The sequence below is a fragment of the Propithecus coquereli genome, unplaced genomic scaffold, assembly GCF_000956105.1.
Source record: "Propithecus coquereli isolate 6110/MARCELLA unplaced genomic scaffold, Pcoq_1.0 Scaffold252, whole genome shotgun sequence".
Taxonomy (NCBI): Eukaryota; Metazoa; Chordata; class Mammalia; order Primates; family Indriidae; genus Propithecus; species Propithecus coquereli.
In genome coordinates this window covers 3,086,096-3,102,395 of record NW_012148086.1, presented here as the reverse complement: position 1 = coordinate 3,102,395, position 16,300 = coordinate 3,086,096, and the positions used below count along the sequence as shown (strand labels likewise).

The window sequence follows — 16,300 nt, the reverse complement described above, 5'->3', positions numbered from 1 at the left end:
TTATTATCGACAATAAGACTACTGAGTGTAATTGAAGATTTCTTTGTGGTTATTTTTGTTTGGGGGTTAAAGCCTACCGGATAGACAGTCAAATACATGCTTTCATGTCATAATTCTTCTCTGTGTGGCCATGTTGCCACACAGAGAAGTGGTGCCAGCTAGGTGTATTTCATTTTGGTTTTGATCTTTGAGGCATTGCATTTTTAGTTTAATCTTTCATTTTAGGTACATAGGATGTTTGCGTGGTTCAGTTCCACGGTGAAAAATCTAAGCAGAGGTACGCTGAACGGCCCTACCCTGCCTCACCGTCTCCTTCACCATGCGGTTAAACGTTTGTGCTGGGGGTGGCTTTGACCCTTCTCTGTTCCTTTTTGTTCCTTTCTGATACCAGGAGCACATGTGAAACTGACAGGGCCTCCTCCCAGTCCTTTCTGAGGCTGGAGAGACTTCCTACTGTTCCTGCCGACAGACAGGTGTCTGTGCAGTTCTTGGGCGTCAGCTCTTTTGCCCTTTGTGTCCGTCCCGCTGTAGCAGGAAGCTCCATGAAAACAAAGACCTTCTCTGTTTTCATTTTCACTTTCATATATTTGGTACTTAACACAGTGGCTGGCATATCCTGGGGCTCCATGAAAGGAATTGTGGGAGAATGAATTATGAAAGTTGCAATTGACATGACCATTCTGCCTACCTTCGACTCTGTGGACGCAGCAGGTTCAATTTGTGCGGTCAGAGTAGCCATCCACACTCTACTGTGTAGAAATAGAGTTTTCTAAAATTTCCTGTTTCATTTTCCCACTGATAGCCAAACACTCAGTCTTACAAAGTTAATAGCACTCGGCCAGTTTGGGTTTTGAATGCAGTCACTTAGGGGCAAAAACTGGATTAATTCAGGCCTTCCCTTCCCACCTTCTTCTGCTGCTGGGGGTGCTCCCAGGTCCTGGGACTTACCTGCTTTCTCAGAATGGGGAACAGTGCGGGGGTCCCTGCATTGTCCTCTGGCCTCCCTGGACTGCACTGTTTCAGAGCTGGCCCTAGAGGGGCTTGGGCATCTTAGAGCTCTGGAAGTGGCAGTGGATCTTCCTGACGAGGGGCTGGCACTGTGTCCAGGCACTGGCCTCCCAGCCGCACCTTCTCTGGGACAAGATGCTGCCCTTGGCGTGAACACTGACTGTGGTCCCAGTCCCTGGCATTGCTGCAATGATAGTAACCACAGTGCTGGCCACTGAGCTGAGACCCTCACTCAGATTGTTGTGGGGTCACCACAGCCAGCCTCCAAGCAGGCATATTCAGACCCCATAGGATACATAGGAGATGGCAGCCTGCCCTCAGGCTGAGTGGACACAAGCACCTGCTCTCAGGCCCCTGTGACAGGCTTGTGTCAGCCCGAGCACAGCCTGCTGGGGTTGGGGGGTGATGTGGGAGAAACCTCTCCCATGGATGGAGGCCAGTGTCCTAAGGGTTATGTGGCTGCCATGGTTACACAGAGGTGGAGGGGACCCTAGGTGGCCAGAACAGACTCTTACCAGCCACTCTGCAACCAGCTCCCTGTCAGGGGAGGAGCCTGCAGGGTCCTGACAAAGTGGACGTGGACACTGGGCTTTCCAAGACTGTTCTCTGTCCCTCTGACAGGCCGAAGCCTCCACTCACTTCCTCCCCTCGTCTGTGTGTCCAGGGCCTTGGCATGCTGAGGGAGCCCAGGGGTGGAAGGAGCTAGACATGGAGCTGTTTCCATGCCTGATGGCGCCCGCTTCTCAGAGGCTCGGCGGTGGCCAGTGACATCTCTCAGGGTCCAGAGGGCAGACCAGGACAGCAGAGGGTTCATCTGTCTGCCGAACTCTGGGAAGATATTCCCATAGACAGGCTGGAGGGGACCCCATCCATTTAGCTGCTAGGATGACCCCCCAGCTCAGCCTGGGGACTGGGGCTCCCAGCGGCTAGCACAGCCCTGTGCTGCCCTGACTGCTCTGTGCTGGCCCTGGGTTTCCTTGAAGTGTGGGGCACCAGTGAGCACAGGGATCATGGGAGCTGGGAATTCTCATCCCAAATGCACTGTGATAACTCACAGCATTCAAGAGAACCTGTAGGAGTCAGCCCATTTGTGAGAAACTGAAGGATAAAACTAAGCAGAAGCCATAGATATGTTCTCACAGTGGGCCGAGGAGTTCCCCGGCCTTAGGAGACAATCTCCATCTGCTGAGGTCCTTCCTCCCTCAGCGTCATGCCTGTGTGAGGCCGTTCTCTTCACAGGCATCCACGAAAGCGGTGCAGCATAAGGGATAGGTGTGGGAGGGGGCTGGAATCCGCTGTCTGCCCTGGAGACAGAATTGAAGAGACTTACAGAAGTGGACCACGATGCCACACTTCTCACTCATTGTCTTTTGTTTGGGAAAATGCCATATTTTCCCCAAAAACATTATTTATGTTAACACACAATGGATACTATTATATTTAAATGCATTCATACGTTTAAAATAGTTTCTTAGTTGTTGCTTCTCATTGGTAAATGTCAGTGGCTATAAGCCGTTTACACATAATGTTTTCGTGAGGTCCTCAGTTATTTCAAGATGTAAAGGGGTCCTAAAATGGAAATATTTTAGAACTGCTGTTTTAATGCTTTCCTTAAAAACAATAGTCACAATAATAATCCCAGCCGACATTTATAGATCCAAATAGTGTAGTTGCTTAGCTTAACTCTCCCCATCCTCACTGTGACCTGTGAGGCGGGTGCGGCTCTTCTTATCCATACCACTGTGTAAATGAGCGAATGCACATTCCCTGGTGTGCCCTGTGGGTGGGGAGGTCAGGAGCCCCAGATGGGTGAGGCCCGCCCTTCCTGGGGAGAAGGGACTGCGGGGGGCGGGGGAGGGATCTAGCACGTTCCAGAAGGGCTGTCCAAGGCAGTGTGCATGGGCCACCAGGGGAGGTGCTGTGGCATGGAATTCAGGGCGTTGGGGAAGATTCCCCATGGTGGTGGCTTTCCTGCTGCACCTTGAAGGATTGATCTGCAGAGCTGGTTGGCTGAGTGAAGAGGGCGGAGGGACGGACACCCCAAGGGGAAAGAGGCCCTGAGTAAGGTGAGAGGAGGGAGGGGGACATCGGTGTGAGCCTGGTCCCAGCCCTCAGGGCTGTGCTGACCACCCGAGGGTGTGGCCTGGGCTGCATCTTACTGGTGCTCTGTGGTCACCAGCATCTAGAGACAGTGAAGAAGGCAGAGGTGCCCCGGGCCACTGCGACGCCGTCTCTTACCATGTGTTTTGCTCTCCCCTGAAGGAGAACCACTGTCGCCGCATCAAGATCCTTGGAGATTGCTACTACTGCGTGTCAGGCCTCACCCAGCCCAAGACCGACCACGCCCACTGCTGCGTGGAGATGGGGCTCGACATGATCGACACCATCACGTAAGTGCCCTGGGGGATGGGAGGAGCACCCAGGGCATCCGCGGGTTCGGTAGTGGAGGCCGAGCCACCTTCCACCCTCCAGAGCCTGCTTTGCCCTGGTGGGTCCGTCCGGGGCTGCAGAGAAGGAGCCAGCATCAGATGCTGCTGGGCCCAGCAAGTCCCACCTGAGCTCTGAAGGATGATTCTGTGATTGTCTCCTTTACATTTTGTGTGTGATTGTATTTCTTTGTCCACAGGAGCCCCACATACTGTCAGATATGCATGAGTTGTGCAAAAAAATATTACCTTTAGAGCTTAGCTTTGTAAGATGTTCAGAACGGGTTGGCTCCAATCCAGCTGAATTCCATTTTAAAAGGAAATAAGTTTATGTTCTCTCTCCAGGCAGGTGATGGGTCTCAGGTGCTCTCTGTGTGGAGGGAGAGGGTTGGGATAGGAGGGCGAGTCTTCACGGGATGATCGTGCACCCATGAGGCTGGCCTGCCTGTGTCTTGGTCCGTCGTGTCTTGTTGTCATCCTTATCAGAGGCTGGGATGAAGGCGTAGGGCTTTCGTCAAGTTAGGGAAGGTGTGGAGCTGGTAGGGTGAGCCGATGTATGAAGTGTAGATTGAAGTTCAGACATCTCAAAGTGTGGAGAGACGGGTGCGCTGCAATGAAATGATTTAACAGGGATTGGTGTATAGTTTCATACCTGGAGCAGCAAAGTAACAGCACAAGAACCATGTGAGAGAGACGTGATGAAGTAGCTGCCGGGTGACAGAATGCACAGCACTCCGACAAACAGGCTGCGGAGATGGGGTGAGGCGGCACTGTATTGAGAGCTGCCCACGCCATGCTCCTGCAGACAGTGTGACTACAAGATGACAGGCATCAGGAGGGATCCCACCAGTGCCTTGGGCAGCGAGCTCAGTCCTGGAACCTGCCTGTTGGGGACACGTGAGCAAAACGGAGCCCTGCAGGCAGCTCTGTCCCTGGAAGCCATGTGCGACACTCCCAGTGATGCCAGATGAGGCCTGAGCCCCTCCCCTGGGTCTGGCTTGGGGGGTTCCCAGGTCTGAGCCCCTCTCCCTGACCAGTGAGATGTTCCGTGTGCGATCTGTGCCCACCCACCCTTTTCTGCTGAGACTTCTCCCCCGCGAGAGGCACCACCAGCTCTTTCCCTCCCAGACAGGCCTTTGGTACTAAGTCACCCCAAGAAACTGCTCCTGCTTAGCAGTTCTGGCCAATTGCAATGGCATTTCATGGTTTCAGCCAGCCGGTCCCCAGCCACTGCTCTTTCTGGGCCGCTGGGGCTTCTGACCCCCAGGGAGGGCGACAAGCCTGCTGGGTTCCTGGTTTCTGTCTTTGAGGTGATGTTTGTTTCCTTGAAACCTGAATATTCTTTGCTGTAAAATGGAGAAAAAGTGTTTGCATCTCTGAATTGTGAGGATTTAATGGGATCCCAGATTAAATGGGCCTGCGTAGAATTGGTTCTAGCAGCTGCCGCAGGCACTGATTCATCAGCGCTGATTCTGCAGGACCCCCTGTGAAGTGACATGGTTCTGTGCACCTGTAGTGGTTCTGGCCACTTTGTGGGGGGTCTCCTCCATCACCGGTGGTAGGCAAACCGAGAATCAGATCTGAACAAGAACCGCATTCCTCCCCGTGACCACCACGCGTGCAAGGCGCCATTTTGCTAAATAGATGTAATCCAGATGTGGCGTTGCTCCTGGTCTGCGTATTTTTGGTTTACTATATTGAACTAAGTTAGAAGTAACTGGCCTGCGCTTTTCCTTTTCTGACTCACCTTTGAGCTGGCAAATCCAGCTTGCTTGTCCTGTCGTCACTGGTAGACCCTGTGTTTCCCTGGCTGGAGCTCTGGAGGTCCTGTGCGAAGGGATGCCGGGGGCCTTGTCTGCCTGGCAGCGGGGCTGTTCCCATGGCACCTTGCTTTTTAACGAGCTGGTGTGTGTCTGAGCCACAGAGCATGCCTCAGTTTCTCATTAGAGAGTAACTTGGGGATTACCTCCTCTAGTTACTGGATTCTAGTTTTCATAGCCAGACCTGTTGAAAAATTTACCGATGGGTTTTCTGCAGGGGAAGCAATGCCTGTGTGCAGAGCTTCTGAATCTTGTATATTCCAGGTTGAGAATCTGCATGTTTACAGATGGGGAAACTGAGGCCCAGGAGGGGAAACGAGGAGCCCAAGTTGAGGTTATGAGTTTGAGCACATGGGGATCGGAGCTATTTGCTCTACCCTTCTCACTGCGTCGGGGTGGAGGCTGCCGTGGGCAGGTATGTTGTTACTTCTGGAAATTCTGCCTAGGTGATAGCAAGTCGGCTTCTGTAGTGTCCTTTCTCCTCTTTTTTCCCTGTTATGTGCATGGCTGTGGCTGCAGTGCTTAGAATAATTGCTGAGGTGAGTGAGATCAGTAGATGCTCCTGGAACAAATGAACAAATGTATCCTCACCCGTCCTTTCATTTGTGAGCTTCCGTGTAGCCATGGTTAGGTTTCAGCCTTGCAGAATTTATTTATGCCATGGGGTTGACAGTGGCCCCTCTGCCACGGGGTGGCCACTTCCTCGTTTCCTCCCTGTCGGGGTCCAGCACAGAGAACTTGGGTCAGGGCTATGGATGGAGTCAGACTTCCCCCTGCATCGAACATACTGGAGATAAGTAAGTGAACCTCAGAGCACAAATGAGGAAAAAATAGGACAAATAAAGCCAAAAAGGGCTGCAGAAATCATGTTCCTTGGAGATGAAGTTGAAGGTTCTGTTGGATTTGGGCAAAGCCCGCATGGGCATCCCAGGAGGAGTCACCGTGAGAGCAGTTCTGGATGCATAATTTATTTAGAAGTAACTATCTTGTTAACTGCAGATCTGATGACACCAGAATTGAGATATTTGAGGCAGAACCTGTTGGGAAAGATTAAAGATGGAGAGTATTGGTAGAAAGTGCCGGGTAGCGGATGTCGTGTGGCTGCGTGGCTTTGGTTGGAGGCTGGCCGAGGTGCCGCTCGCTGGGAACTGAAGGTCTGCTGTGATGGGCTTGAGGGGATCTGGGGACGGAGGAGAACAAGGGTCCCAGAAGTCCATGACTACAGAGGTATAAACGTTAAAAGTTCACAAAAACACCATTCGCAAGTTTTGTTATTTTCATTTTCCCATACTCATTTTGTTTTGGAAATTTTGAAAAAAAAAAAATCTAACTTCAGGTTTTGTTTCAGTGCCTCTAATTGGAGATTGGCAAGTGATAGGAAAAAAGTTAAAATTAAAAAAAAAACATTAAAATGTGTAAAACTAAGTAGGTATTAAAGGTATATCAATAGTTTAACTTCCAAATAGCTTTTTCTGTAAATCTGTGGCATGCACACTTCGAGTTTACTGAAGCTGGACACTTACTAGGGCTCCTGGGACTCTGACTTGGATGTGTGTCAGACGACGAGGTCTGAGCTAGCTGTCTGTTGTCACCACCTCATGGTGACAGAGTCCAAGTATTTTCACACTTGATGAGATAGAAAGAACAGGAGAGTGGCCCACTCCCTTAAGCACTGGTGTGTGCTGGAATACAGATTAAATGATGTCAGAGCTGGACCAGCTTTACACACAAGGAACAGGCTCAGACGGGTATCGCCTGGGATTCACCGAAGTTCTCAATTCTTTCAGCACCTGCTCAGACTTCGGTTCTCCTTCTTGGGGGCCCTCCCCATGCTCTGTCATCCCCACCCCGGCTCCTGGTCAAAGCCCTCACGTAACCAGCCTCACCTCTGGACAAGGCTCCAGTCCCTGCCCCTGAGAATGGGACATTTGCACGGAGGCCCAGGGCCGAGTGTGTGTCAGTAAGCAGATGGGGAGGCAGAGAACGTGCTTAGGCTGCAGATCTTGTCCCCTGTTCCTGGTGGGCTGTCACCTCCCTGTGGCCAGCAGGTGAGTGTGGGCCCTCCTGATGGGTCACTGGCTGCACAGAGCCCTTTGTTAATCCACACCATCCTGACGCCACCCTCCAAAGACAGTGGTGACCAGACCCATGTGGGATTTGGGGGTCCTGGGCTCACTTCCCTTTAGAGACTACCCTGGGTGGGAAGGGGACTCATGGGCTGGTGTGGACACTCTGTGAGCTGGCCGGGAGCATGTCCGGGAGCCACCCTGCCTGCCTGGGGCCATCAGCTCGTGGGTGGCACAGGAAGGTGCCACCATCCACCAGCTAGGCCTAGAAACCTCATGCTCAGGCAGTGTGCAGCAGGGACAAGCCCAGCTCCCCTGATGCTCATGGCCCAGCAGTGCAGACCATGGCGGCCCACCAGGTAGATGCCAGGCAGGTTCCACCCCCATGCTCTGTGCCTGTGTTGCAGGTCCGTGGCCGAGGCCACCGAAGTGGACCTGAACATGCGCGTGGGTCTGCACACGGGCAGGGTCCTCTGTGGCGTCCTGGGCCTGCGCAAGTGGCAGTATGATGTGTGGTCCAACGATGTGACCCTGGCCAACGTTATGGAAGCTGCTGGCCTACCTGGGTAAGTTAGGGACAGGGCTGAAGGGGGAGGTGCACAGTGGCTGTGTGTCCTTGGCCTGAGTCCTCACTCCAGACACAGAGGCCCGAGATTCCAGTTTGACCCTCAGTGCCGGGACCCCAGAGGGCCCTGCTCGTCCCAGCTACATCTGCCAAGTGCATCCTGTGGCGGGGGTCCTGCCCAGCCCTGCTGCTGTCCTGAGCTGGGCATTTTGCTCTTCTGAGCCTGGCATACATCTGCAGAAAGCTGGCATTGGACTAGAAGCCCAGATGCAGGTGCATGTGGGGATTGTTGCTGGCGGCATGGTGCTGTCCTCACAGCTTATCGTTGCTTCTCTGTTTTGCTGTCTTTGGCTTCATTTTTTCAAATGTACAAATGGAACGTGCTGTGACTTTAGAGCCCTCTGTCCCTGAGCTCCACACAGCCATCCAGGAGTGGGCTCAGGCCTGGAGCTCGTGGATGTCTGGGTCACAGACGAGGTCTGTGAGCTTGCATAAAAATGCCAGGGGCTGTCAGTGGCCACGCACTGTGGCAGGCTCAGCTGTGTCTTGAAGGACGATTCTAGCACGCACCTCTGTTGTAATCTCCCTTTTGTGGGATTTTGCAGTGGCTACCCAGTGCCGGCAACCTCTCCAGAGTGCTGGCTGCCCCTCGGCATGCTCAGGGCCCACCATAGAGCAAGGACCTCAGTGAGAGCTGACGTCTTCCTCTCCCTGTCAGCTCCGGGAGGCCGGGCTACACAGCCGTCCATCTCCATTGCTGAAGGAATGAATGCGGCACCAACTGAATACAGGAATGGACACATACTTGCTTTTCTAGAGACCATTGGTGCTTAGAAGCTTCCAGATAGCCTGGGTGACCTTTGCAGTTGAGGGCCAGGCTGACGGGGGTGACAGTGTCTCAGGCATGCCCAGGGCCTCCCAGGAGGAGGCAGCCAGTGGTGAAGGCTGAGGCTTGCTCTGAGTAAGCACCCTGCCTATCTGGAGCCAACAGGAGCCTCTGATTGGGGCACCCAAGGAGCATCGCAGGGGGGCTGGGCTCTGGATTGATGGTGACACATGGCACCGGTGGACGGGGCAGCACAGGGACAGCACCCAGCACGTGGCGCGGGCTGGATTTGGAGAACCTGCCGGTGCTCCCCTCTGGGGCCCTCGTGGTTCTTCTCTTCCTGGCCTGGCAGTCCCTCACTGTCCCTCCCTCTCCCATCCGCGCCCTCCTCTGAGGATCATAACTGAGCTGCCCCAGCCCTGTCCTCGCCCTCTCTGGTCCCAGTGAGTTTGGGAACTCTGCCTCAGTCCGTCCATCACTGGAGCCGGGCTTCCTGCTTTCGTCCTCAGCCAGCCTTAGAGTTTGATTTTGAATCCTCCGTAAGGAATTCAGAAGATAGTGGGGTGAAGGGAAGATTTGGGTTTGCGGGGAGTGGTTTTGAATGCTGGGGAGTTTGCTCCTCATGTCACAAAGCCGCGTGCTCTGCTAGGCGGCGGGGGCTGTGGGGTGTGCTCTCTGTTCCGTTGTGTTTGCATTTTCTGCTGCGTGACGCTAACTCTGAGGGGTTCGCCTGCCCTCGCCAGAAGACTGGCTTGGGGAGGCGTGGACACCTTGGCCCCAGATGTGTTTCTCACCTCCCTGCCCCACCCTCACCTCCTGTGTGGACACCTCGGCCTGGGAGCCAGCCTGACTTCTGGCTGCCTGGCGGGGTCTGCCCTCTGCTTCTGCTGACAGAGCAGACCCCAACTGTCTGGGGAGGGGCTCCCATTTCTCCTCTTCCTCACCTCACTGCCACTTTTTCTTTTCTCACCTTCCCTGACGCATCCTTCTGATGTTTGTTTGTGTTTCTCTCCTTTGGTTCCTCCCCTGGCCCTGTATTCTCCCTTCCTCAGCCATCTCTGCTTCTCCTCCGGGTGCACGTTTCCCTCCTGCTCTTTACTACCCCGTCTGCCCAGGGCCCCCCTCCTGGCAGGGCAGACTTGCCTGGAATGAGTGCTGCTGGCGGAGCCTGCCCTGGGGCTGGAAGGCTCTGCCCCCTGCCCCTGCGGGACCCTGGGGACTCTGGGCAGCAGCGGTTGCCACTCAGCTCGCCTCTCTGCCTGCTTTTTTTGTAGGAAGGTTCATATCACGAAGACGACCCTGGCATGCTTGAATGGGGACTACGAGGTAGAACCAGGTTATGGACATGAGAGGAACAGTTTCCTGAAAACTCATAATATCGAAACCTTTTTTATTGTGCCATCCCATCGCAGAAAGGTAGGCCCTAGAACCACCTGTATTGATTGGTCCTTAACTGCTGGGCCTGGGCCAAGCTTTGGAGATGTAACTGCTCCTACTCCTCCTCCAATCACTGCTGCTCTGGGTGTGAAGGTGCTAAGACATAGATGGGTGTCCTGCTAAGGTTTTCCTGGGCCTTGACTCTTACAGGTGTGGAGAGGAGACCAGGTGAGGAGGGGGAGGGAGCATGAGCCCCTAGTCAGAGATCTGGGGTCACCTGAGAGCTGGGCCATCCTGTGTCCTGCCCCTCACCCCCAAGCCTTCCCTGCCTCCCTTGCAAAGTGGGCATGAGACCCCGCAGGGGGGTCAGGGATGGGGAACTCTGTGAACTGAGGGGTGCTGGGCACACAGGTGGGCTGTGATCATCTTATGTGGGGCACTTGAGGTCACCCTGCCCAGAGAAAAGTGATCTAGATATGATCAAGAGTGACCAAGCTGCTTTTAGGACTCAGGCAGGTAAGGGTGCTGGGCTCAGGTGAGGGGGGCAGGGCTCAGGTGAGGGTTCAGGGCCCAGGTGAGGGTGCAGGCTCAGGTGAGGGTTCAGGGCCCAGGTGTGGGTGTAGCATCAGGTGAGGGTGCAGGGCCCAGGTGAGGGGACAGGGCTATTTCCTGTGCTGGTTCTTTCTAAAGAAACAATTTATAGGAGTAAGCCTCAGTGTGACTGAGTCAATGCTGGCCTCCAGGCTCGGTCACACCGACACAGACAATAGCTGTGGGGTCCTGTGGTTCGAGGGCATACGGAGGTGAAGAGGTCAGGACGGTGGGCAGCTCCCTCTTTAGAGAAGTTTGGGTGGTGAGAAGGGAAGAGTGAGAATGCCCCGAAGCAGAGGGTGTTTTGTTGTTTTGAAGCATAGAGGAGATAGATATGTGCCTATCTGTAGGGCCGGTGAAGGAAAAGGTGAGAGGGGGGCGGCGAGGTCCGGAGGGCTGGCTGCAGGTGAGCCGGGGGCACTGCGTTCGTGGAGAACAGTGGGGTGAGAGCTGCTGTGGGGCCGGAGTTTTCAGCTCACTGACAGGACAGTCACACTGGCAAGAATGGTTACTGTGCCGTTATCCCCAGAGCTCTTAGGGTCCCACTTTCCTGTCACCTCGTTGGATCTTGAGAAGGCCCCAAGGGGTGCCTGGGTGACGCTCATTGCATTTGGCAGGTGAGAACCCAGGCCGTGAGGACTGTGAGGGTGTGGGGCCCTGAGCCCCGGCTCAGTGCTGGCCAGCGTGCGGGCCTCCCGGGCCTTTCTGTAGAACAGGGTGTGCTGGGAACTGGACAGGGGAACAGAAACCGTGAAGTGACACTGCTTCCAAGCCCGGGCTGTCTTTTCTGACTCAGGCCTCAAACCCTCCCTCCACTGCGGCCCAGCACTCGGTGGGGTGGGTTGCTTTGTTTGTTCCAGGCCTTTGGTATGGTTTGAGAATGGAGTGTCGTGGAAATGGGTTGAGGTATTGTTCACCGCTGTATCCCTGGCATGCCCCCACTGCCTGGTGCAGAGCAGGCACTGAGCAGATGAATCCCAGCCCCTGGGGTGACTGTTGCTGTCAGAGTCACGTTCCCAGCCTGAGAGGCCATGTGTCTCCTTCACAGCATTTCTCTTTGCCCGTTGTGTGTTTGACAGATATTTCCAGGCCTGATTCTCTCAGATATAAAACCGGCAAAGAGGATGAAGTTCAAGACCGTCTGCTACCTGCTGGTGCAGCTCATGCACTGCCGGAAGATGTTCAAGGCCGAGATCCCCTTCTCCAACGTCATGACCTGCGAGGACGATGACAAGGTAGGAGCAGCCCGAGAGGCCGCCGTGCCCAGGCTGATGGGTGCAATCTCTGTCCTGCCCTCCCGATATGGTCCCACACAATTTGGCGAGATCAGGACTCACGGTTCACATGCTTATAATCTTGTAAACGCGGCTCCGTACTGAGCTACTTTTTCTTTCCTGCAAAAATCTTCGTGTCATCTTGTACTCTTTGGCTTCTTGGTAGTCTATGCATTTGTCCCTTACCTGTGTATCGATCTGTATGTTCAAGCTGAAATCCCACCTGCTGTCGAAATCGCTCTCAGGATATTCATTCTGGTCACATGTCCATTTGATCTGCAGCCTGGTGCCGTCCCAGGCCGGCCCCTTCCACTTGCGGGCACCCCTCTGGCCCCCTGCCTCTCCTCACGTCACACGGGCTCCTCTCCCCGGTTCACTCCCTCGTTTACATGGATCTGGGCCCTGCAGCTGGCCGTGGAGGGAACAGAGGAGGTGAGCGCTGGAGGCTTGCCGTGTGTGAAGCCGTCTTTTCGGCCCTGCACGCCGGAGAGCCCTGCAGCCTGCTGGTGTATTGGGGTCTCGCTTTCTAGGCGTGTTCGTCCGCTGGGGCTGCCGTGATGGAATACCACAGCTGGGCGGCTTCAGCCACACACGTGTTTCTCACAGGCCCAGAGCGAGAAGTCCGTGGTCGAGGGACGGTTAGGGTGGATTTCTCCTGAGGCCGCTCCTGGGTTTGTAGTGACGTCTTTCTTTCCCTGTGTCCTCACATGACGGGGGGAGAGGGCTGTGGGGTCTTTCTTTCCCTCTCCTTGTGAGGGCGCTAATCCATCATGACCTCATCTAAGCCTAATCACCCCCCGAGGCCCCACCTTAGGGACCTTCACGTTGGGGGCTGAGGCTTCCACACATGGATTTTGGGGACCAACATTTGGTCCATTGCAGTTGGCGGTTATCTTTGTTTTGCTTAACTGTGTTCCAGCTTCCAGGGTTGCTGCAGAGAAGCTCAGAGCCATTCCAGTTCCTGACCCTTGATGGGACGCTTCTGTGTGTCCTCGCTCTCAGGAAGCTTGAGAACCCGTTCGCAGTGCCCAGTGTTCGGAACTGGTGCTCTGATGTGCCTTGATTTCGGTCTACTTTAATGCTTCGGGGGCAGTGACCCCCTGGACCCGGAGGATCCTCCTCTGGGAATACTCAGGGGTGATTCTGGTGATTATTTCTTTCCCTCCCTTTTGCCTATTCCCTTTTTTCTGAAACTCCTATTTGGGCGTTGTCCCTTCTGAACCGGTCTCATTCTCCTCTCTCTCCACCCCCTCCACTTTCTGGAAGATTTCTTCAACTTTATCATCCAACACTTACTATTAAGATTTTAATTTCTATAGCTACATTGAAAAAAATTTTCTATGAACTTCTTTTTGTTTTCCTGAATATTTCTTTTTATGACACCCTATTCCCACTTAAGGGATGTATTTTTTCCCCTTTTGTCTTGCAGAGATTTTTTATTGTTATTATTTTTATGTTTTGTTGTCCCAGAAATATCTCCGTTTCTCCTGAGCAGCTTCATTTGTAACTCCGTCTTCCACAGATGTCAAGTAGCCCTTCCGTTTGTTCTTGGGCAGTTCAGAGCTGATGGAAGTGCCGAGTCGCGGAGTCTAGGCGGAGGTTTTCCTCTTCGGGCTTTGCTGCAAGGTGTCTGGGATTTCCTGTCTTTCCTCTTGGGTCAGGCAGGGTCACCTGTGAATCGTCTAATCTTCTGCTGAGGGTGGGGTGGAGGCCTCACGTCCTAACCCTGGGCCAGAGACCCCCATGTCTGCCCCCTGCCACCAATCTTCTCTGGGGTCAGTGAGGGCCGTGTCCCAGGAGTGCAGGGTGAACTCTAGGGACCCGATGCTGCCTTGTAGACAGTTTCTGACCTGAGAAGCTGTTGCCACCAACACCTGAGCCTTTTGAACATGCCTGGCTTTCTCCATCGCCAGCGCGGTTCCTACCTTCGTGGGTCTGCATCGTCGATTTTCCGTTTTCTAAACTTGTGTTACTGCTTTCTCTGCTTTTGTTTTCTCTGCCTTCATGGGTTTTGTGTCTTTTAAAGAAACTTAGTTACTGCAGTTTTAGAGGCTTCTCAGGAAGAGGCAAAAATCCGCTGATTCTGGCTCATAGCGGCTTATTGCATCAAGGATTTTCTGTGTGAGTGGTTTTGGCTGTGAGCTCACATTCGATAGAACTTTAGCTGGAGATTCTGTAATCCGCTGTGTGTGCAGTGCATGCTATCGAAGAAGATTGGCCTTTATGTCTGCCAGGATCGGGGGGCTACTTTGAATCAAATGCTTGCCTTGTGTTTTTAGATGTCCCCGATAGCTAGAATTTTAGCCCCTGCTGGGCTGGTGTGTGTGTGTGTGTGTGTGTGTGTGTGTGTGTGTCTGTGTGTTTCCAAGGGGGTTCCCCCCCCATTCAGCTCTCGGTCCAAGACAGCGAAGCCACCTCGTCTCCCATGGCAAGATGCTTCCCCTGGTCGTTGTTTGCTGAGGTTGGAGCCTCTTGGGGCCTGGGATTCTCGCAGAGGCTTTGACCTCAAGTCCAGCCTTGCTTTTCACCCAGGTGTTCTGCGAGTGCCCCATTAACAACACAGCACTGCAGAAGCTGAGGGTGCAGCTGCCCTCAGAGCAGCCTGTGGCTCCTGCATCCCTGCCCTGTCTGGACTCCCCCCTGCCGAATGTTTCTGTTCCCTGATCGTTTTCCTTACTTTCTTGCCAGTTCATTTGTACATTTTAAAATGTGTGTGTTTTAATATTTTCAGTCAGATTTAGTAATGGGAGGATTTTTAGGCTATCTTGTTGGCCATATTACCGGAAGCACAAAAAGAGATTTAATTGCTATCTTCTTCCCACAGCACCGGGGCCCCCACCAGACCCCACAGGGCAGGGATGAGGGCAAGGTGAACCAGGCGCACAGTTTAAGTGCATGCCCAAGATTCAGTCATCAAGATAAATAATATTTTCAAGCAATATTTTAAAAAATCAAATTTAATCCGAAGGAAACCATGTTGAACTAAAAATCATCAAAAATCAAAATTTCTTAAAAAGGCAGGAGAGTACAGAGCTATTGTGGGCCCTGATGCAAAAGGTAATATTGGAAATCAGGGCTTCTCTCCACCCGAGACTTACTCAGAGCAGTTGAGTTGGAGGTTTGGGGGAGCGCAAATCATTCTTTCTTCAGTTGCTGAGGGGCATGGGTTTAATAAGACCTAGGCAGAGAGTGTCAGCCTCTCACATACTCAAACTCTGACAAGCCAAGACAGGGGCTTCGTCCCTCTCCTGGACCGGAGCAGCATCTGTGGGGCGGTCGCACGCTCGGATGTCAGCTGGCACCAGCAGCATGCTCCCAGTTTGGAAATGGCTGCAAACCTGGGCTTCCGGGGCTCCCCTTTCCCAAGCCATCTGCAGCCCCCACCCTGCTGCTGGTATCCCCAGGAATGTACAGGGAGCCTGCAGCCCAGCCTTCCTGGTCCATCAACCTCGGCCGCCTGTGCCACCCCACCCCAGCCTCGGCAGACCTGCTTGCATGCAGGGTCCCTCACTCTCCTTTCACCCCAGCGGCTGGAGTTGCTGTCCACATTCCTCATTTCCATTCATTCCCAGGCCACCAAAGCCCAGCTTCTGTGTCCACCGTGCTGGTCAAAGATGTGGATGCTTTGCATCCTCCTGCCTTCCCTAGGGACACTCACTGAGTGGTGGTGTGCCCAGTGTCATCCTCCGCCCTCTGTCCCCACAGTCTCCCTGGACAGCAGGCACATACCCATGGTCTCACCTGTGTGCTCAGGGTGCGGGATCCCAGCTCAGACCACTCCAGGCATGTCGTCTGTCTGCCCAGACCCTGGACTGACTGGGCTTAGGGTCCGACACATCCACTTCCCCTGGCCCAGGCCTGGCTCTCAGCGCCTCTGGGATTGCATGCCTTCTCTCTCAACACTCCGCCATGACTCCTGCAGGCTCTGGGCCTTCGCCCCTGCTCCTTGTGATCTGGCCCTGGGCCCTGCCCCAGCCTGGCCCCTCTAGCCCCTTCCAGGTGGGCTGCACCCTGGTGCTGGGCCCTCCTGCCTTGGGTGGTTATCAGCTAAGCCTGGCCCCACCCACCTGTCATCTCTGTCCCCAGCCTCCAAGCTTGTGCCTCCTCTGTCTGCCTGTCCAACTGTCCCCTGTGGGGTTCGCTGCCTCCCTCCCTGTACAGGAACTCTCTGCAGGCAGATGTTCTACCCCCGCCCCCCTGCACTTCCGGCCAGCAGCCCAGCCAGCACCTCCAGACTGGTCAAAACATCTTGTCTCCACCTCTGACCCTCCCCCCAGCTTCTGGGAAGGTGCTGTGGGCGTGAGTGGAGGGGGTAGTGAGCCAGGGAGCCTGAGCCTGTGCTTTTCC

General features: G+C 54.1%; 1 protein-coding gene across 1 annotated transcript in view; it reads left to right on the top strand.

The window, feature by feature from the left end:
* Positions 1-16,300, top strand: part of ADCY1 (adenylate cyclase 1 (brain)) — a 142,802-nt gene that overhangs the window by 75,073 nt on the left and 51,429 nt on the right. Inside the window, exons 5-8 of the mRNA XM_012646975.1 lie at positions 3,271-3,398; positions 7,728-7,886; positions 9,986-10,127; positions 11,759-11,914. Of these exons, the coding sequence (XP_012502429.1) occupies positions 3,271-3,398; positions 7,728-7,886; positions 9,986-10,127; positions 11,759-11,914 (585 nt within the window). The remainder of the gene's footprint in view (positions 1-3,270; positions 3,399-7,727; positions 7,887-9,985; positions 10,128-11,758; positions 11,915-16,300) is intronic.